At 42.4% G+C, this 14,779-nt stretch overlaps 1 protein-coding gene across 1 annotated transcript in view; it reads right to left on the bottom strand.

The window, feature by feature from the left end:
- ALK (ALK receptor tyrosine kinase) overlaps nucleotides 1-14,779 on the bottom strand; it is a 713,383-nt gene that overhangs the window by 227,385 nt on the left and 471,219 nt on the right. Inside the window, exon 5 of the mRNA XM_063441954.1 lies at nucleotides 9,358-9,485. Within this exon, the coding sequence (XP_063298024.1) occupies nucleotides 9,358-9,485 (128 nt within the window). The remainder of the gene's footprint in view (nucleotides 1-9,357; nucleotides 9,486-14,779) is intronic.

Below are 14,779 nucleotides of genomic sequence, written 5' to 3'. Positions count from 1 at the left end.
GACATATTGACACCTTGACATATGGATTGACACCTGTCCTCAGAGACCCTGATACACACTGACACAGAGCAGAATAGGGACTGTTTCCCCTACATAGGGTCACTTGGCAGATATGGATTGACACCTGTCCTCAGGGACCCTGATACACACTGACACAGAGCAGAATAGGGACTGTTCCCCCTACATAGGGTCACTTGGCAGATATGTATTGACACCTGTCCTCAGAGACCCTGATACACACTGACACAGAGCAGAATAGGGACTGTTCCCCCTACATAGGGTCACTTGGCAGATATGGATTGACACCTGTCCTCAGGGACCCTGATACACGTTGACACAGAGCAGAATAGGGACTGTCCCCCCTACATAGGGTCACTTGGCAGATATGTATTGACACCTGTCCTCAGAGACCCTGATACACACTGACAGAGCAGAATAGGGAATATTCACTAAATGCCAAACATTGTTATACAGGGGAATATTCAGTAAATAAGGATATGGGGGGGGGCTACTGTCCTCCCCCCGGCCCCCACCCCTGCGCGGTGGGTGGGGGCCATAAATCACAATGGGGGGACCTACTGTCCTCCCGTCCGCCCCCACTCGTGAGCGGTGGGTGGGGGCCATAAAAATAATAAGGGGGGGACCTACTGTATGATGTTGTATCGATCAGGTAGTCTAAGGGTTACGCCCGCTTCACAGTGACAGACCAAACTCCCCGTTTAACGCACCACAAACAACCGCAAACAGTCCATTTGCACAACCGCAAACTCCCCATTTGCACAAGGTTGGATACCAAGCTAGCCATGTCCCGTTCCTTGTCCTCACTGATGTCATTGAAGGTCTCTTCCTCCACCCAGCCACGTACACCACCAAGGGTCCCCGAAAGGTGACAACAAGCCCCCTGGGACGCCTGCTGTGTTTGGTCTTCCACCTCCTCAAAGCCACCTTCCTCCTCTGACTCCACTTCTTCAGACTCCTCTCTCTGCGTTGCCTATCTCTGCGTTATTATAAGGTGTGTTAAGTAGTACTATTCTTATCAGTTTAATCCCTGTTACGAGTAGAGGACTATTTCCTTGTTTCACCAAACCCCTTCGAAGATGGAAAAAGCGGTATGAGTGGAAGAAACCAGGAAATGTGGTCAGGTGGTGGTGCCAGCCCCGCCGAGGGCTTGTACCCAGGTATGCTAATAAACTGAAAAAAGAAAAAATCTCCCAAGAAGGAGATCTAAAACTGGCATAGGAAAAGGTTAGACAACTATAATAAAGTGATACCTACAAATCCTAGTGAGCATAGGTGTATAATAGAGGGAGAAAGGGAAAGCAGAGTAATGCTTCCTAATACCGTGGTTAGTACCCTTTGTTAAAGTAAATTGAGTAATGGACAAAAGTCTTTATTGTATCATTGATAAATAACAAAGGGATACTATACTCATTCTCCTATAGTGGCTAATTGTGTAATAATGGTAATACTATTACCTATTATATAATATTGCCAGGGGCAAGGAAATTCCCTCTAAATAGATGGGTATAGGCAGAGAGTATGGAGACCGGAGTGATGCTGTCATAAAAAGTGTCAATAAGGTGATATAAAGTTAAATGTATCACAGACACACTGCCACCCTTTCTCTTAGCTAGTTTCCAGAAATGCTGGATAGGTAGAAGGGCTATAAAGACTCAGAGAGGTCTAAGAAGAATCCTCTAAACTAGCCCTAATCTCCTTAACCCCTTAAGGACCAAACTTCTGGAATAAAAGGGAATCATGACGTGTCAGACATGTCATGTGTCCTTAAGGGGTTAAACACCTTCAAGGGTGTTCTAAGCTAAAGCTCAATCTAAACGTTTAGATGACTGCCTGATTTCCCATCACAGATGCTGGCTAGGAATAACACTGTGCAAGACAAAGAGTGGGTCTAAGTGCCCATAGTGCAGTAAAGTGTCCCTAGTGAAGTGAAAAAGAGAATAACGAGCTGGCGCCCAAGAGAATAACGAGCTGGCGCCCTATCAGCGGACGTGTATATGGCATCGATTTTAGGAACCGGGAGATGGAAAAAGATGCTTGGTCGGTCCTCCTACTTCAAATTTGGGGCACTGCGCGTGCAATCTAATGTGCCACCAGATATGAGTGGCACTGTGCAGTGGCAGAGGTTGGCAGAGTACACGCTGTAGGCCTGACACACCCGCTTGAAGACAACTAACTGCTATTCAATCTATAACAGTGAAAAAAAATGTTTTGTTTTTAAATGCACGCTATTGTGACACCAGATATGAGTGGCACTGTGCAGTGGCAGAGGTTGGCAGAGTACACGCTGTAGGCCTGACACACCCGCTTGCAGACAACTAACTGCTATTCAATCTATAACAGTGAAAAAACGTTTTTTTGTTTTTAAATGCAAGCTATTGTGACACCAGATATGAGTGGTAGCACTGGGCAAGTGGGCACAGTATCCACTGTGAGCCTGACACAGAAGCTGGCAGGCAGGCAACTGCAATTAGATTACACAGGGAAAAAAAAAGCAGACTTACGTTCTAGCCCTAAAAAGGGCTTTTTGGGGTGCTGTCCTTACAGCAGAGATCAGATGAGTCCTTCAGGATTGTAGTGGACACTGAATACACTAGCCTAGCTATCCATTTCCCTATCAAATCAGCAGCAGCTACACTTTCCCTCCTCTCACTAAGAATGCAGCTTCAGAATGAATCTAAAATGTAGGTGGGAGGTGGGAGGGTCTGGAAGGGATGATCTGCTGCTGATTGGCTGGAATGTGTCTGCTGACTGTGAGGCACAGGGTCAAAGTTTACTCAATAATGACGAATAGGGGGCGGATCGAACCGCGCATATGTGCGCCCGCTGTGGCGAACGCGAACACTCCATGTTCGCCAGGAACTATTCGTCAGCGAACTGTTCGGTACATCACTAGTTGGCACTATATAAATAATTGTAATTAGCTTCGTTCCTACAATGAGGTCAAGTTCTCCATGGTGACATCACTCCTCTCCATGGAGGGGGAGGGATGTCCATGATGATAAATTAAGGGTAGGACTTGGGCGGCATAGAGAGGGGTGCCATTTGTCTTTTTTCACTACCATGTTATGAGTACTGACAGAAATGACCGATATGCACAAATTTAATATTAGCCAGCACAAAACTAGTTCTGGGCCGGCTAATGATTCTGCCAGTAATTGACTTACATCTCCTGCAATAACCTCAGATATCTCTGTATGTGCAACAATGAATCACCGCACATACAGACTCCAAGCAGCATGCCCACTTCAAACAACTTAAGTGGTTATAGTGCTTGGAGTATCCCTTTAAAGGAAGGCCGTTATGATTAATTTTAATGGTTATGATGATATAAGCTTTGGGTACGTTCCTGTTTTTTTAAGACCAGTCCCCACTGTGGCTCCTCAAATAATGTGCGTGTTTAACTAACACAAACATTGATGAGAACAATTTAAACAGATCATTTTTGCAAGCACTGTGTAAGGCTATAAAAGATTTTTATTATATATATTACTGAACCCATTTCCAGTTCTGGACATTTTACACAATGCACACATCACCAAATTAGTTACACCCACACAGATCAGAGTTTGTTACTCCCACAGTGTACACAGCACACATTCTGTGGTATCATTAAGCACACGGTGCAACATTTAGAACTGCAATACGTTAGTGGGGAATTCTACCAGAAGGGGAGATATACCATGCCCGTTCCTCCAGCTATACTGATGTGTAATCATGTGTTGGTTCACTAGTCACCGGAGCCCTATATTACTGCAAATTAGTCATCCCCCCTGTGGCAGCCATGAAAGTGTGCTGTAATTGACGTCTATATTGGAATGTTTAAATGTCTCATAAGCCCAGGCACCGTGTAAATTAGTCACATCCCTTATCTGTTCACGCAGCAGAAACAGGAGTACATTAAATCCTTTTTCTTCATCGATATAAAACGAAACACTGGGAGTTTGGAAGGAAGCCTCCTGGACTCGAATGCTAGAGAATGTGGTGACTGAATATTATACTGTAAAATCTTATATTATTTATACATTGCCTACAAATTACATAGTTCGAAAAGTGAGAACTCCTTAATCCTACACCTGAATAAAGGTGGTGAGTAGCTCAGAGGGAAGGGAAACCCCAAATTATGTCTGCAGGATTTATGTATACAGGGCAAAATCCGTTCCCCATGATGCTTCAGGTGCGCTCGGACTCAAGAGTAAAAGAAGGTCATGGATCCTTTCAATTGTTTTGTTAAGAACGGTTTTAACAGACATCAAAAGCGTAAAGCAACTGTAACCACATTGGGTGATGCACACAGTTTTGGTGTTGCCTCGGGCTTATTTAACAAGAGATTGCGCTAACCGCAGGCGTGGATTGGGATATACGCTTCCCTTTCCCAGATATCTCATGGATGGAAACCACAAAGTCATTATTATTATTGAGCGTTAATATCTGCTAGCGGGGTTCATTGAATCGGGGAGTTTTTATTTCCACAGTGAATTGTTTGTTTTCTCTCAATTGCGGAGTTAAATCCTGCGGCTGGAGTGATGGCGATTAGCCATCGGTGGCCTAGGGGAAGCTAATACGGCAGGACAGGACAATAATCAAATATTACCATGTACTGGCACATCCAATTAATGTCAGCCGTCTATCTAACCGAGAAACAAACGTCAGAGCTGAGAATAAAAGCTCTGTGTTTCTGAGAAATATCAACACTATATTAAATATATTTTCAATAATTTCAATAAAGCTTAACGTGTATGTTTGCTTTCCAAAGTCACATTGTTATTTCTAATAATATAATTTCAGGGATGAATTTATTTGACAAATGTATTTATTTATTTTTTGCATTTTGTGCATGGATAGAGATTTAACCTGATGTTTAATTTGAATTAGTTCATTAGTTTCGAGGTGATATCTGGTGTTATAGAATATTAATGAGTTATCTATGCAGAGCTGTCTGACAGGAAATAACCACTTGCTTAGATTGACCTCTGTAGGCTCCATTATGAATGTTACAGGCTGCTTTGGGAAACCAGTTAGTTCACAGAAGTTTATTATGTGACAAATAAGTAACACTCAGTCCTCTCAATCACCCATCAGAGAGTCTGTCACCTTGTGTTCGAGAGTTTGTGTAAAGTGTAAACAATTATTGACACAAAGTCACTGAACTTAGCGTATAATATGGGGATGTTTAAGCCAATAAGTGCAATAAGTACTGGGAGTATTATTTCTGTGGAGCTCTGTTATACACACAGACACATTACTGGGAGTAGTATTGCTGTGGAGCTCTGTTATACACTCAGTCACATTACTGGGAGTATTATTGCTGTGGAGCTCTGTTATACACTCAGTCACATTACTGGGAGTATTATTGCTGTGGAGCTCTGTTATACACTCAGACACATTACTGGGAGTATTATTGCTGTGGAGCTCTGTTATACACTCAGACACATTACTGGGAGTATTATTGCTGTGGAGCTCTGTTATACACTCAGACACATTACTGGGAGTATTATTGCTGTGGAGCTCTGTTATACACTCAGACACATTACTGGGAGTATTATTGCTGTGGAGCTCTGTTATACACTCAGACACATTACTGGGAGTATTATTGCTGTGGAGCTCTGTTATACACTCTGACATTACTGGGAGTATTATTGCTGTGTAGCTATGTTATGCACTCAGACACATTACTGGGAGTATTATTGCTGTGGAGCTTGGTTATACACTCAGACACATTACTGGGAGTGTTATTGCTGTGGAGCTCGGTTATACATTCAGACACATTACTGAGAGTATTATTGCCGTGGAGCTCTGTTATACACTCACATTACTGGGAGTATTATTGCTGTGGAGCTCTGTTATACACTCAGACACATTAGTGGGAGTATTATTTCTGTGGAGCTCTGTTATGCACTCAGACACATTACTGGGAGTATTATTGCTGTGGAGCTTGGTTATACACTCAGACACATTACTGGGAGTGTTATTGCTGTGGAGCTCGGTTATACATTCAGACACGTTACTGGGAGTACTATTGCTGTGGAGCTCTGTTATACACTCACATTACTGGGAGTATTATTGCTGTGGAGCTCTGTTATACACTCAGACACATTAGTGGGAGTATTATTTCTGTGGAGCTCTGTTATACACTCAGACACATTACTGGGAGTATTATTGCTGTGGAGCTCTGTTATACACTCAGAGATTACTGGGAGTATTATTACTGTGGAGCTCTGTTATACACTCAGACATTACTGGGAGTATTATTACTGTGGAGCTCTGTTATACACTCAGACATTACTGGGAGTATTATTACTGTGGAGCTCTGTTATACACTCAGACATTACTGGGAGTATTATTGCTGTGGAGCTCTGTTATACACTCAGACACATTACTGGGAGTAGTATTGCTGTGGAGCTGTGTTATACACTCAGACACATTACTGGGAGTATTATTGCTGTGGAGCTCTGTTATACACTCACATTACTGGGAGTAGTATTGCTGTGGAGCTCTGTTATATACTCAGACACATTACTGGGAGTAATATTACTGTGGAGCTCTGTTATACACTCAGACACATTACTGGGAGTATTATTGCTGTGGAGCTCTGTTATATACTCAGACACATTACTGGGAGTATTATTGCTGTGGAGCTCTGTTATGCACTCAGACACATTACTGGGAGTAATATTACTGTGGAGTTCTGTTATACACTCAGACACATTAATGGGAGTATTATTGCTGTGGAGCTCTGTTATATACTCAGACACATTACTGGGAGTATTATTGCTGTGGAGCTCTGTTATGCACTCAGACACATTACTGGGAGTATTATTGCTGTGGAGCTCTGTTATACACTCAGACACATTACTGGGAGTATTATTGCTGTGGAGCTCTGTTATACACTCAGACACATTACTGGGAGTATTATTGCTGTGGAGCTCTGTTATACACTCAGACACATTACTGGGAGTATTATTGCTGTGGAGCTCTGTTATACACTCAGACACATTACTGGGAGTATTATTGCTGTGGAGCTCTGTTATACACTCAGACACATTACTGGGAGTGTTATTGCTGTGGAGCTCTGTTATACACTTCAGACACATTACTGGGAGTATTATTACTGTGGAGCTCTGTTATACACTCAGACACATTACTGGGAGTATTATTGCTGTGAAGCTCTGTTATACACTCAGACACATTACTGGGAGTATTATTGCTGTGGAGCTCTGTTATACACTCAGACACATTACTGGGAGTGTTAATGCTGTGGAGCTCTGTTATACACTCAGACACATTACTGGGAGTGTTATTGCTGTGGAGCTCTGTTATACACTCAGACACATTACTGGGAGTATTATTACTGTGGAGCTCTGTTATACACTCAGACACATTACTGGGAGTGTTATTGCTGTGTAGCTCTGTTATACACTCAGCCACATTACTGGGAGTATTATTGCTGTGGAGCTCTGTTATACACTCAGACACATTACTGGGAGTATTATTGCTGTGGAGCTCTGTTATACACGCAGACACATTACTGGGAGTATTATTGCTGTGTAGCTCTGTTATACACTCAGACACATTACTGGGAGTATTATTGCTGTGGAGCTCTGTTATACACTCAGACACATTACTGGGAGTATTATTACTGTGAAGCTCTGTTATACACTCAGACACAATACTGGGAGTATTATTGCTGTGGAGCTCTGTTATACACTCAGACACATTACTGGGAGTATTATTGGTGTGGAGCTCTGTTATACACTCAGACACATTACTGGGAGTATTATTGATGTGGAGCTCTGTTATACACTCAGACACATTACTGGGAGTGTTATTGCTGTGGAGCTCTGTTATACACTCAGACACATTACTGGGAGTATTATTGCTGTGGAGCTCTGTTATACACTCAGACACATTACTGGGAGTATTATTGGTGTGGAGCTCTGTTATACACTCAGACACATTACTGGGAGTGTTATTGCTGTGGAGCTCTGTTATACACTCAGACACATTACTGGGAGTAGTATTGCCGTGGAGCTCTGTTATACACTCAGACACATTACTGGGAGTATTATTACTGTGGAGCTCTGTTATACACTCAGACACATTACTGGGAGTGTTATTGCTGTGGAGCTCTGTTATACACTCAGACACATTACTGGGAGTAGTATTGCCGTGGAGCTCGGTTATACATTCAGACACAGCAACAAAATGGAGCTACTAGAAAAGAGGGACATTAGAATATAAAAGAAAGACAGGAGAATTTGCACCCAAAAATAGAGACTATTCCTCCTAAATAAGGACACTTGGGAGGTATGTGTGTGTATCTCTGCCTTAGTTATACCTCCAGTGATGGCCAGGCTGTGGGTGGACAGGGAGCCTTACTTAGTGGCAAGCTGCCTGAAAATGGTTTAACATAAACAGGGGAGACAGTGCCAGGAGACTCCAGTCACTCTAACTAGTTGGAAGAGGTATAAGAAACCACCAACGGAAAGGTAACTTTAGCAACTGAGGAAACCTAATCCATAGGCGAAACGCGTCTTGCTATTTAAATATCCCACAGTGGAACTTTTAACTTTGCCACTTGTAGTGGTTTTTGCAAGAAGGAATCTTGCTTTTTATATTATTTCATTTTATACTCCTTCTGTATTTGATTTGCTGAAATCCCTCTATTAAAAGGAAGTATTGTCTTTATTTATCTGTATGGACATTCCTCCTTTTCTGGGACCAACAAAGCATCACCAATACACTTAAAGGGAGTGGGATCCCTTCCAACTTTCCCACAGGCGTCCAGACTGAGCCATAATTCTCCGGCTCTCTCTTTGTAAGTTCCAAATCAAGAAACCTGCACTTTACTATCCATGTACTGTATGATATTGCACTAGGTGCTTGTGTATTTATTTTGTCTTACAGTTATCCCATTTGTACTTTTGCCATTTTCTTATACCTCCAACCAAGATACTCCACCTATTGTGTTTATGTATATGTTTTGCTTTATTTCAGTGTGGGTAGAGAGGTTACCACACGGGTGTTTTGGAGTTACCGTACTTGGTATCTTTTGGTTTACACGTTTAGACTCTGTATTTGTATTTTAAACTCTAACCAGTTCAATGAGATGAAATGGATATACTGCCTACATTGTCCCTTTAACAAGTTAAGCTGCACCGCCCCTTTAAACATTGCAATTTCACAATAGTTTACACAACGGCGTAACACTGTATTAATCTGTTACGTAAAGCATAACCGTCCTAATAATGCTTAAAGCCCCTCTATGCCTAAATACAGAACATGCAGTGTAAAATCACACAGTCAACAGGTAGACAAACAAAGCATGGTGGATCTTACCTTGAGTACAGTTTCTAATCGCAAACGAGTCCACAGCAGCAATTGTTCCTTTTTCTTCTGCTACATATTCCAGGGCTATCTGGAAAGGTTTCTCCATGTGCCCAATCGCCCCTCGAAGCGTCACCCACCTGATCTCACCGGACATCAAAAAATAAAAGCAGAGGAAAAGGGTGATCAGCATCACGGCCAATTTAAAAGAGCAAGTCATCTCAAAACAATGTGAATTTGACTGTGTTGTCATCTGGTCACTTTGCCTAAACAGTCCAACTAAACACAGTGACGGCTAACACAGTAAACAGACTATAAAACTGCATTAGGCAATTCTGGAGAGCAAGTAACGGAGATGATCAGACTAGATGGGGCAATGGGATTTTATCTGCCATCACAGTCTGTGTTTGTATGTTTCTTAACAATGCCGTAAATGATTTATCCCAAGGAACTGTGAGAAAAACAATCAGCATTTTCAAATCCCAGCTTGTGTATCTCGCTTGTGATTCGCCGGCTAAATAGGGTAATTATTCTTGTAATTTCATCTAATAAATTTGTGACAAACATAGTCTCTATGGAGCTCTCCGTCTTTAAACACAGTGACTATTCTTTTAGCTCACAAACGTCATAATGCTGTTAGGATTCACAGTACCCAGCCTTCCTGTGGGATTTCAAATAGAAAGTTAAATTGTGTGTTCTTTTTATGTTTTCAGTGGTTAAATCACAAGTCTGCCTGCGCGCGTTTTTTTTTTTTTTTATCACTTTATGTTTGAATCAGAAGGAAGTAGATGGATTTAGTTGCCTTTTATGGCTGATTAAAATGTATGTTTATACATAATAAAATAAATTAAAAAAACAACAACAAAAAAACGATAAAATGGGAGTCAACATAATCTTTAATATGGAGAAAAATTATGAAGGCCGGTTACTTTGGCCTTAACATTTTAATTATTTTTTTAATTATTTTTCTTATTTCCCTCTTTCAACTTTTGACCATTAAAGGAACATTATCGTGTTAGGAATTGCAAGAGTTGTAAAAATACAGTTTAGGTTCCAAGCCCCCTTTAAAAAGCTGTTTTGCTCACCTTATTTACAGTGCTTCGCCTAACTAGTCACGGCTGGTACTGCTCTGCTCTGCCTCCTTGTCTGAGATCACCAAATTTGATGATCTTAGCCAATCCACTGGTTTCCCACAGAAAATCATCGAAAGGCTATTGCGCATGCGCAGCACAACACCACACTGCGCCAATCAGAATCTTCTCAAAGAGATGACACTGCCCTTCCATGTATGTTTATTGTAGCCCCCACTCGCTACCAATGGGTGAGGGGTTACATTGGCATGCCCCTCAATTGTATGGTCTACTAGGACTAGTGCCTGCTTCTCTCTGGTAATATACTGATCCCATCACCATAGGACAGGACCTTTTTAGCAACTAGCAGCAAAAGAGTTAGGTATAAAGGCACCAGCTGCCCAGTCACTAACTGCTGAGGAGTTAACAGTTGGGCAGCCGATGTCTACAGTACTCAATTTTAACAGATACCCCCACCCCCTCTGACATGGTGGATGGGGGAATAAAGGAGGGGAAAGAAAATCTCACTGTATTTAGTAAGGGGTCATACTGACCTGAGATGTCTTCATTTTATTGTTCTTGGAGGCAGCTGGGTAGTAGTAGTCAAATAGTCTGGGTGTACATGATCCAGGCATGGGCGTCTACAGGAGGGAGCAAGGGGGCACTTGCCTCCCCCTGGATTTTTCAACTTGTGCCGGTGTGATTGAGAATAAACTGCAATACCGGTGCTGGACAGTAGGTGGTGTATGGAGAGAGGCAAGGATAGGAAGCTATATCTTATCCCCGCTTCTATCTCCTGACTGAATCCACAGGGGAGAAGCACATGCAGCCAGCAACTCCCAGACTGCAGAGACAGCCTACAGATCAGGTAATTGAGGGATGGTGAGACAGCCTACAGATCAGGTAAGTGGGGGGGGGGGAGGGAAACCTACAGGAAGGGGCAGCAATGAGCAGGAAGGGACATAAGGAGCACAAAGGTAAAGTAGCAAAAAGAATTAGAAGGAGCAAGGTTAAGTAGGAAAAGTAGCAGGAAAGGTCAGCAAGGAGCAGAAAGGGTCAGCGAGGTGGTGAAAAGGGTCAGCAAGGAGCAGGAAAAGTCAGCAAGGAGCAGAAAGGGTCAACAAGGAGCAGGAAGGGTCAGCAATGAGCAGAAAGGGGCAGCACGGAGCAGGAAGGGACAGAAGAAGCACAAAGGTAAAGGAGCAGAAATAATCAGAAGGAGCGCAAAGGTAAAGTAGGAGAAGGAGCATAAAGGAACAGAAAGGGTCAGCAAAGAGCAGAAATGGTCAGCAAGGAGCAGGAAGGGACAGAAGCAGCACAAAGGTAAAGGAGAAGAAAAAAATGGGAGGAGCACAAAGGTAAAGTTGGAGAAGGCGCAGAATAGAGCAGGAAGGGTCAGCAAGGAACTGGAAGGAGCTGGAAGGGTCTGCAAGGAGCAGAAGGAAGCAAAAGTAGCAGAAAGGGATCAGAAAGAGGAAGGAGCAGAAGAGTGCAAAAGAAGCAGAAAAGAGCAGAAAAGTAACGGAGCAGAAGGAGAGAAGACAGTGTTAGAAGAAAAAGAAGACTGTGTTAAATGAAGGAAATGAAAATGAGATTGGAGCAGGAAAGACAAGTGAAGTGATCAATCCACTTTATTCTGGACACCACGTCATAAGGCTTTGGTACCTGGGCCTGGCAGGGAAACTTTGAACCTTCTCATCTCCCCAGGTAAAAATAAATCAGTGTTAATGTGTTCACTTTTATTTACTGAGTGACAGGAAGAACAGCGTGCCGCTGGGGAGGGGTGAGGCTGATTGGCTAGAGCGGTCAGCTGGCACTCTAAGCCAATCAGTAGCTCCCTATTCATAAAAAAGTTAAACATTTTTATGAACCGGGAACTAGCAACTGGCTTAGAGCATCAGCTGACCACTCTAGCCAATCAGCGGCCCCCATGCTTGACGTCAATCTGCACTTCCTGACACTCCGTTTCAGAAGCCGAATACCACTGAGCAACCTGGAGATCTGGAGCTGGGGGAAACTATTTGAGAGAGGTTTAACCCCTTAAAGAAAAGAGAGCGCCCAGGGGCCTCCTGGCATCATAGCATTTTCATTTAGATGAAGTTGTTATGGTAACCAAAATGTTCTTTTAATTTGCTTAAAGGAACACTATAGTGTCAGAAATACAAACATGTTGTGAAAACACTATTTACGTATCCTGCCTCTCCCCCTTAACGCTATTTACCTTATTTCCAGCTTCACGCCGATCTCTCTATCTCCTTGCCTAATGGGTGTCCTGTTTTTTTATTTCCAAAATCTCGTCACCCTGGCTTTATGTGATAATGACTATGCCTCTCCCCTGTAAGAAAGGGGCCACGCATGGATGTCATTACAATTATGTACCCCCCTGGAAATATTCCTGCGGACGCCCGTGGATACAGAGCTAGATATACTAATCTGAGCCCACATTTCAAATCCACGTTTTAGTCATTGAGTCAGGATGAAATCCTTTCAGTGCCAAAATGTGGACATTGTTAACCTCTGTGACTATATCGACCCAGTGAATAACCCTCTGAGTCAGTCACTCTGTGTCCTAACAGAGCTAAATACAGCTAAATACCGCAGCATGGATCATTACATTTTATGTTATTATTCAGACCTAACAAACAAATAATTGTTAATAACAGGGGACTAACATATTAAACATTCCGAGAATCCCTGCTTACACCGCTACATTGTTAAAAAGAATGGAAATCAAAAATACAGTAGGTAGGTGACTGCAGGTGCACTTTAAGTGTCATTGTTGATGACTTTCCATTATGTCTAGAAAATAAAAAGCGTGTTAAAGATGCAAAATGCTTCATATCCATAAATAAAACATGACATTGTTAATATGAATGGTAGTTTAAATGGGAAAAGAGTACATTCTTCATGTCCTGTTTTCTATATGTCTCCTTAGTTATTTATGGAGCATTTAAGGTACATAAATTGAATTAAAAGGATCAATGCAAGCACCTGTCATCTTGCCTCTTTAGGGCATTATATATTTAGTCAAAACATTCTGGACATGGAATCTTAAAGGGACACTCAGTTTCCCAAATAACTGACATTTGATTTGGTTAATATATATATTTGAAGGCTTGGCCTGTAGTTGTGGGAGGGGCTTGAATTCCCTTTAAAAGGGCGGCCAAACCACTCCCACCTTATCTGGCGAGTCTGAAACGTTTACTTCCGGTTCAGACCGCCATTTTGGATTTTCTTACCTGTTTCCTCGTGATCTCCTGGTCTGGTGCTCCCCTGGCTATCCTTCCCGTCGCCGGCGTCCGCACAGCCCGTTCGTTACTTGCCGCTGAATAAACCGTAAGTTAGGCCTGCCATAAAGCAACCGCTGCAAACTTCCCAGCTTTACACAGCAGAGCCCCGTTCGTTTCAACCAGCGTTCGGTACTTTTCGTTTCATACAGTACACCGTTCGGCTAAATTCCCTTAGCCACTCGCATATGTTTCATATTACTTAAACTAACGAACGCTATCATTCGGTTATATACATAACATTTCCTTTTCGGTTCAAAATACAATTAAATGTATCCATTCGTATGTATCAATACTCCATCTAGTTCATTCATTTTCATTACAACTACTCACGAATAAGCACGAATTTCAACCAGTACTCCAGGGGAATTTTGCCCCAACTGGTCACAAACGGTATTACAGTCACTTATAATTCTACTATATGTTTAAACCTAGAGTGGTGTCCTGATTTTCCTGACCTTTTCCCATCAGATTTTCTTACCAGGGATTCGTACTAGGATTTGTGAATTATGACACCCGTATCAATTATATTTTCTATCTAGGTTGGTTGGAATTTAATTATGATTCATGTAAAGGCATACAATACATATGAAATTAGTTAAGTGTGTAATTTACTCTTCTAGGTTATTATTCATTGGAGGGTAGCTTTTACAAGCAAGGAAGCCGTCACCTTTCTCTCAGTTAAATCCCCTCTGCAGAGTGTTGGGTAGGTTCTGGTTTTAGGGCCTACGATCTGGCCAAACTACTACCTTATATTCAGAATTTATATATCAGCATGCCCACAGGTCAACTACTCGATACTATTACAGTCACTGTTTACCTCTTCATTGACAACTCGGCCTGACTCACATATCAGGTACTACGCCAGAACCCATTACTTTCTATGTTTTAAGGGGTACTGGTCCTAGGTTATGTGGCCCAATTAGGTAAACTTTCCTGGTCTTAATCCATAGGCTAGTGGTCCCGCGAGGCCAACATCCCCATCCTCATAATCGGAGGTACTACGCCCCTCGGGCCAAATCATAGCTAGCCGCCTCGCAACAATGCAAAGAGAGGGCCTCACCTGTCACTCCCATT

The sequence above is a fragment of the Pelobates fuscus genome, chromosome 2 (genome assembly GCF_036172605.1).
Source record: "Pelobates fuscus isolate aPelFus1 chromosome 2, aPelFus1.pri, whole genome shotgun sequence".
NCBI lineage: Eukaryota > Metazoa > Chordata > Amphibia > Anura > Pelobatidae > Pelobates > Pelobates fuscus.
This window is presented reverse-complemented; position numbering and strand designations above follow the sequence as displayed.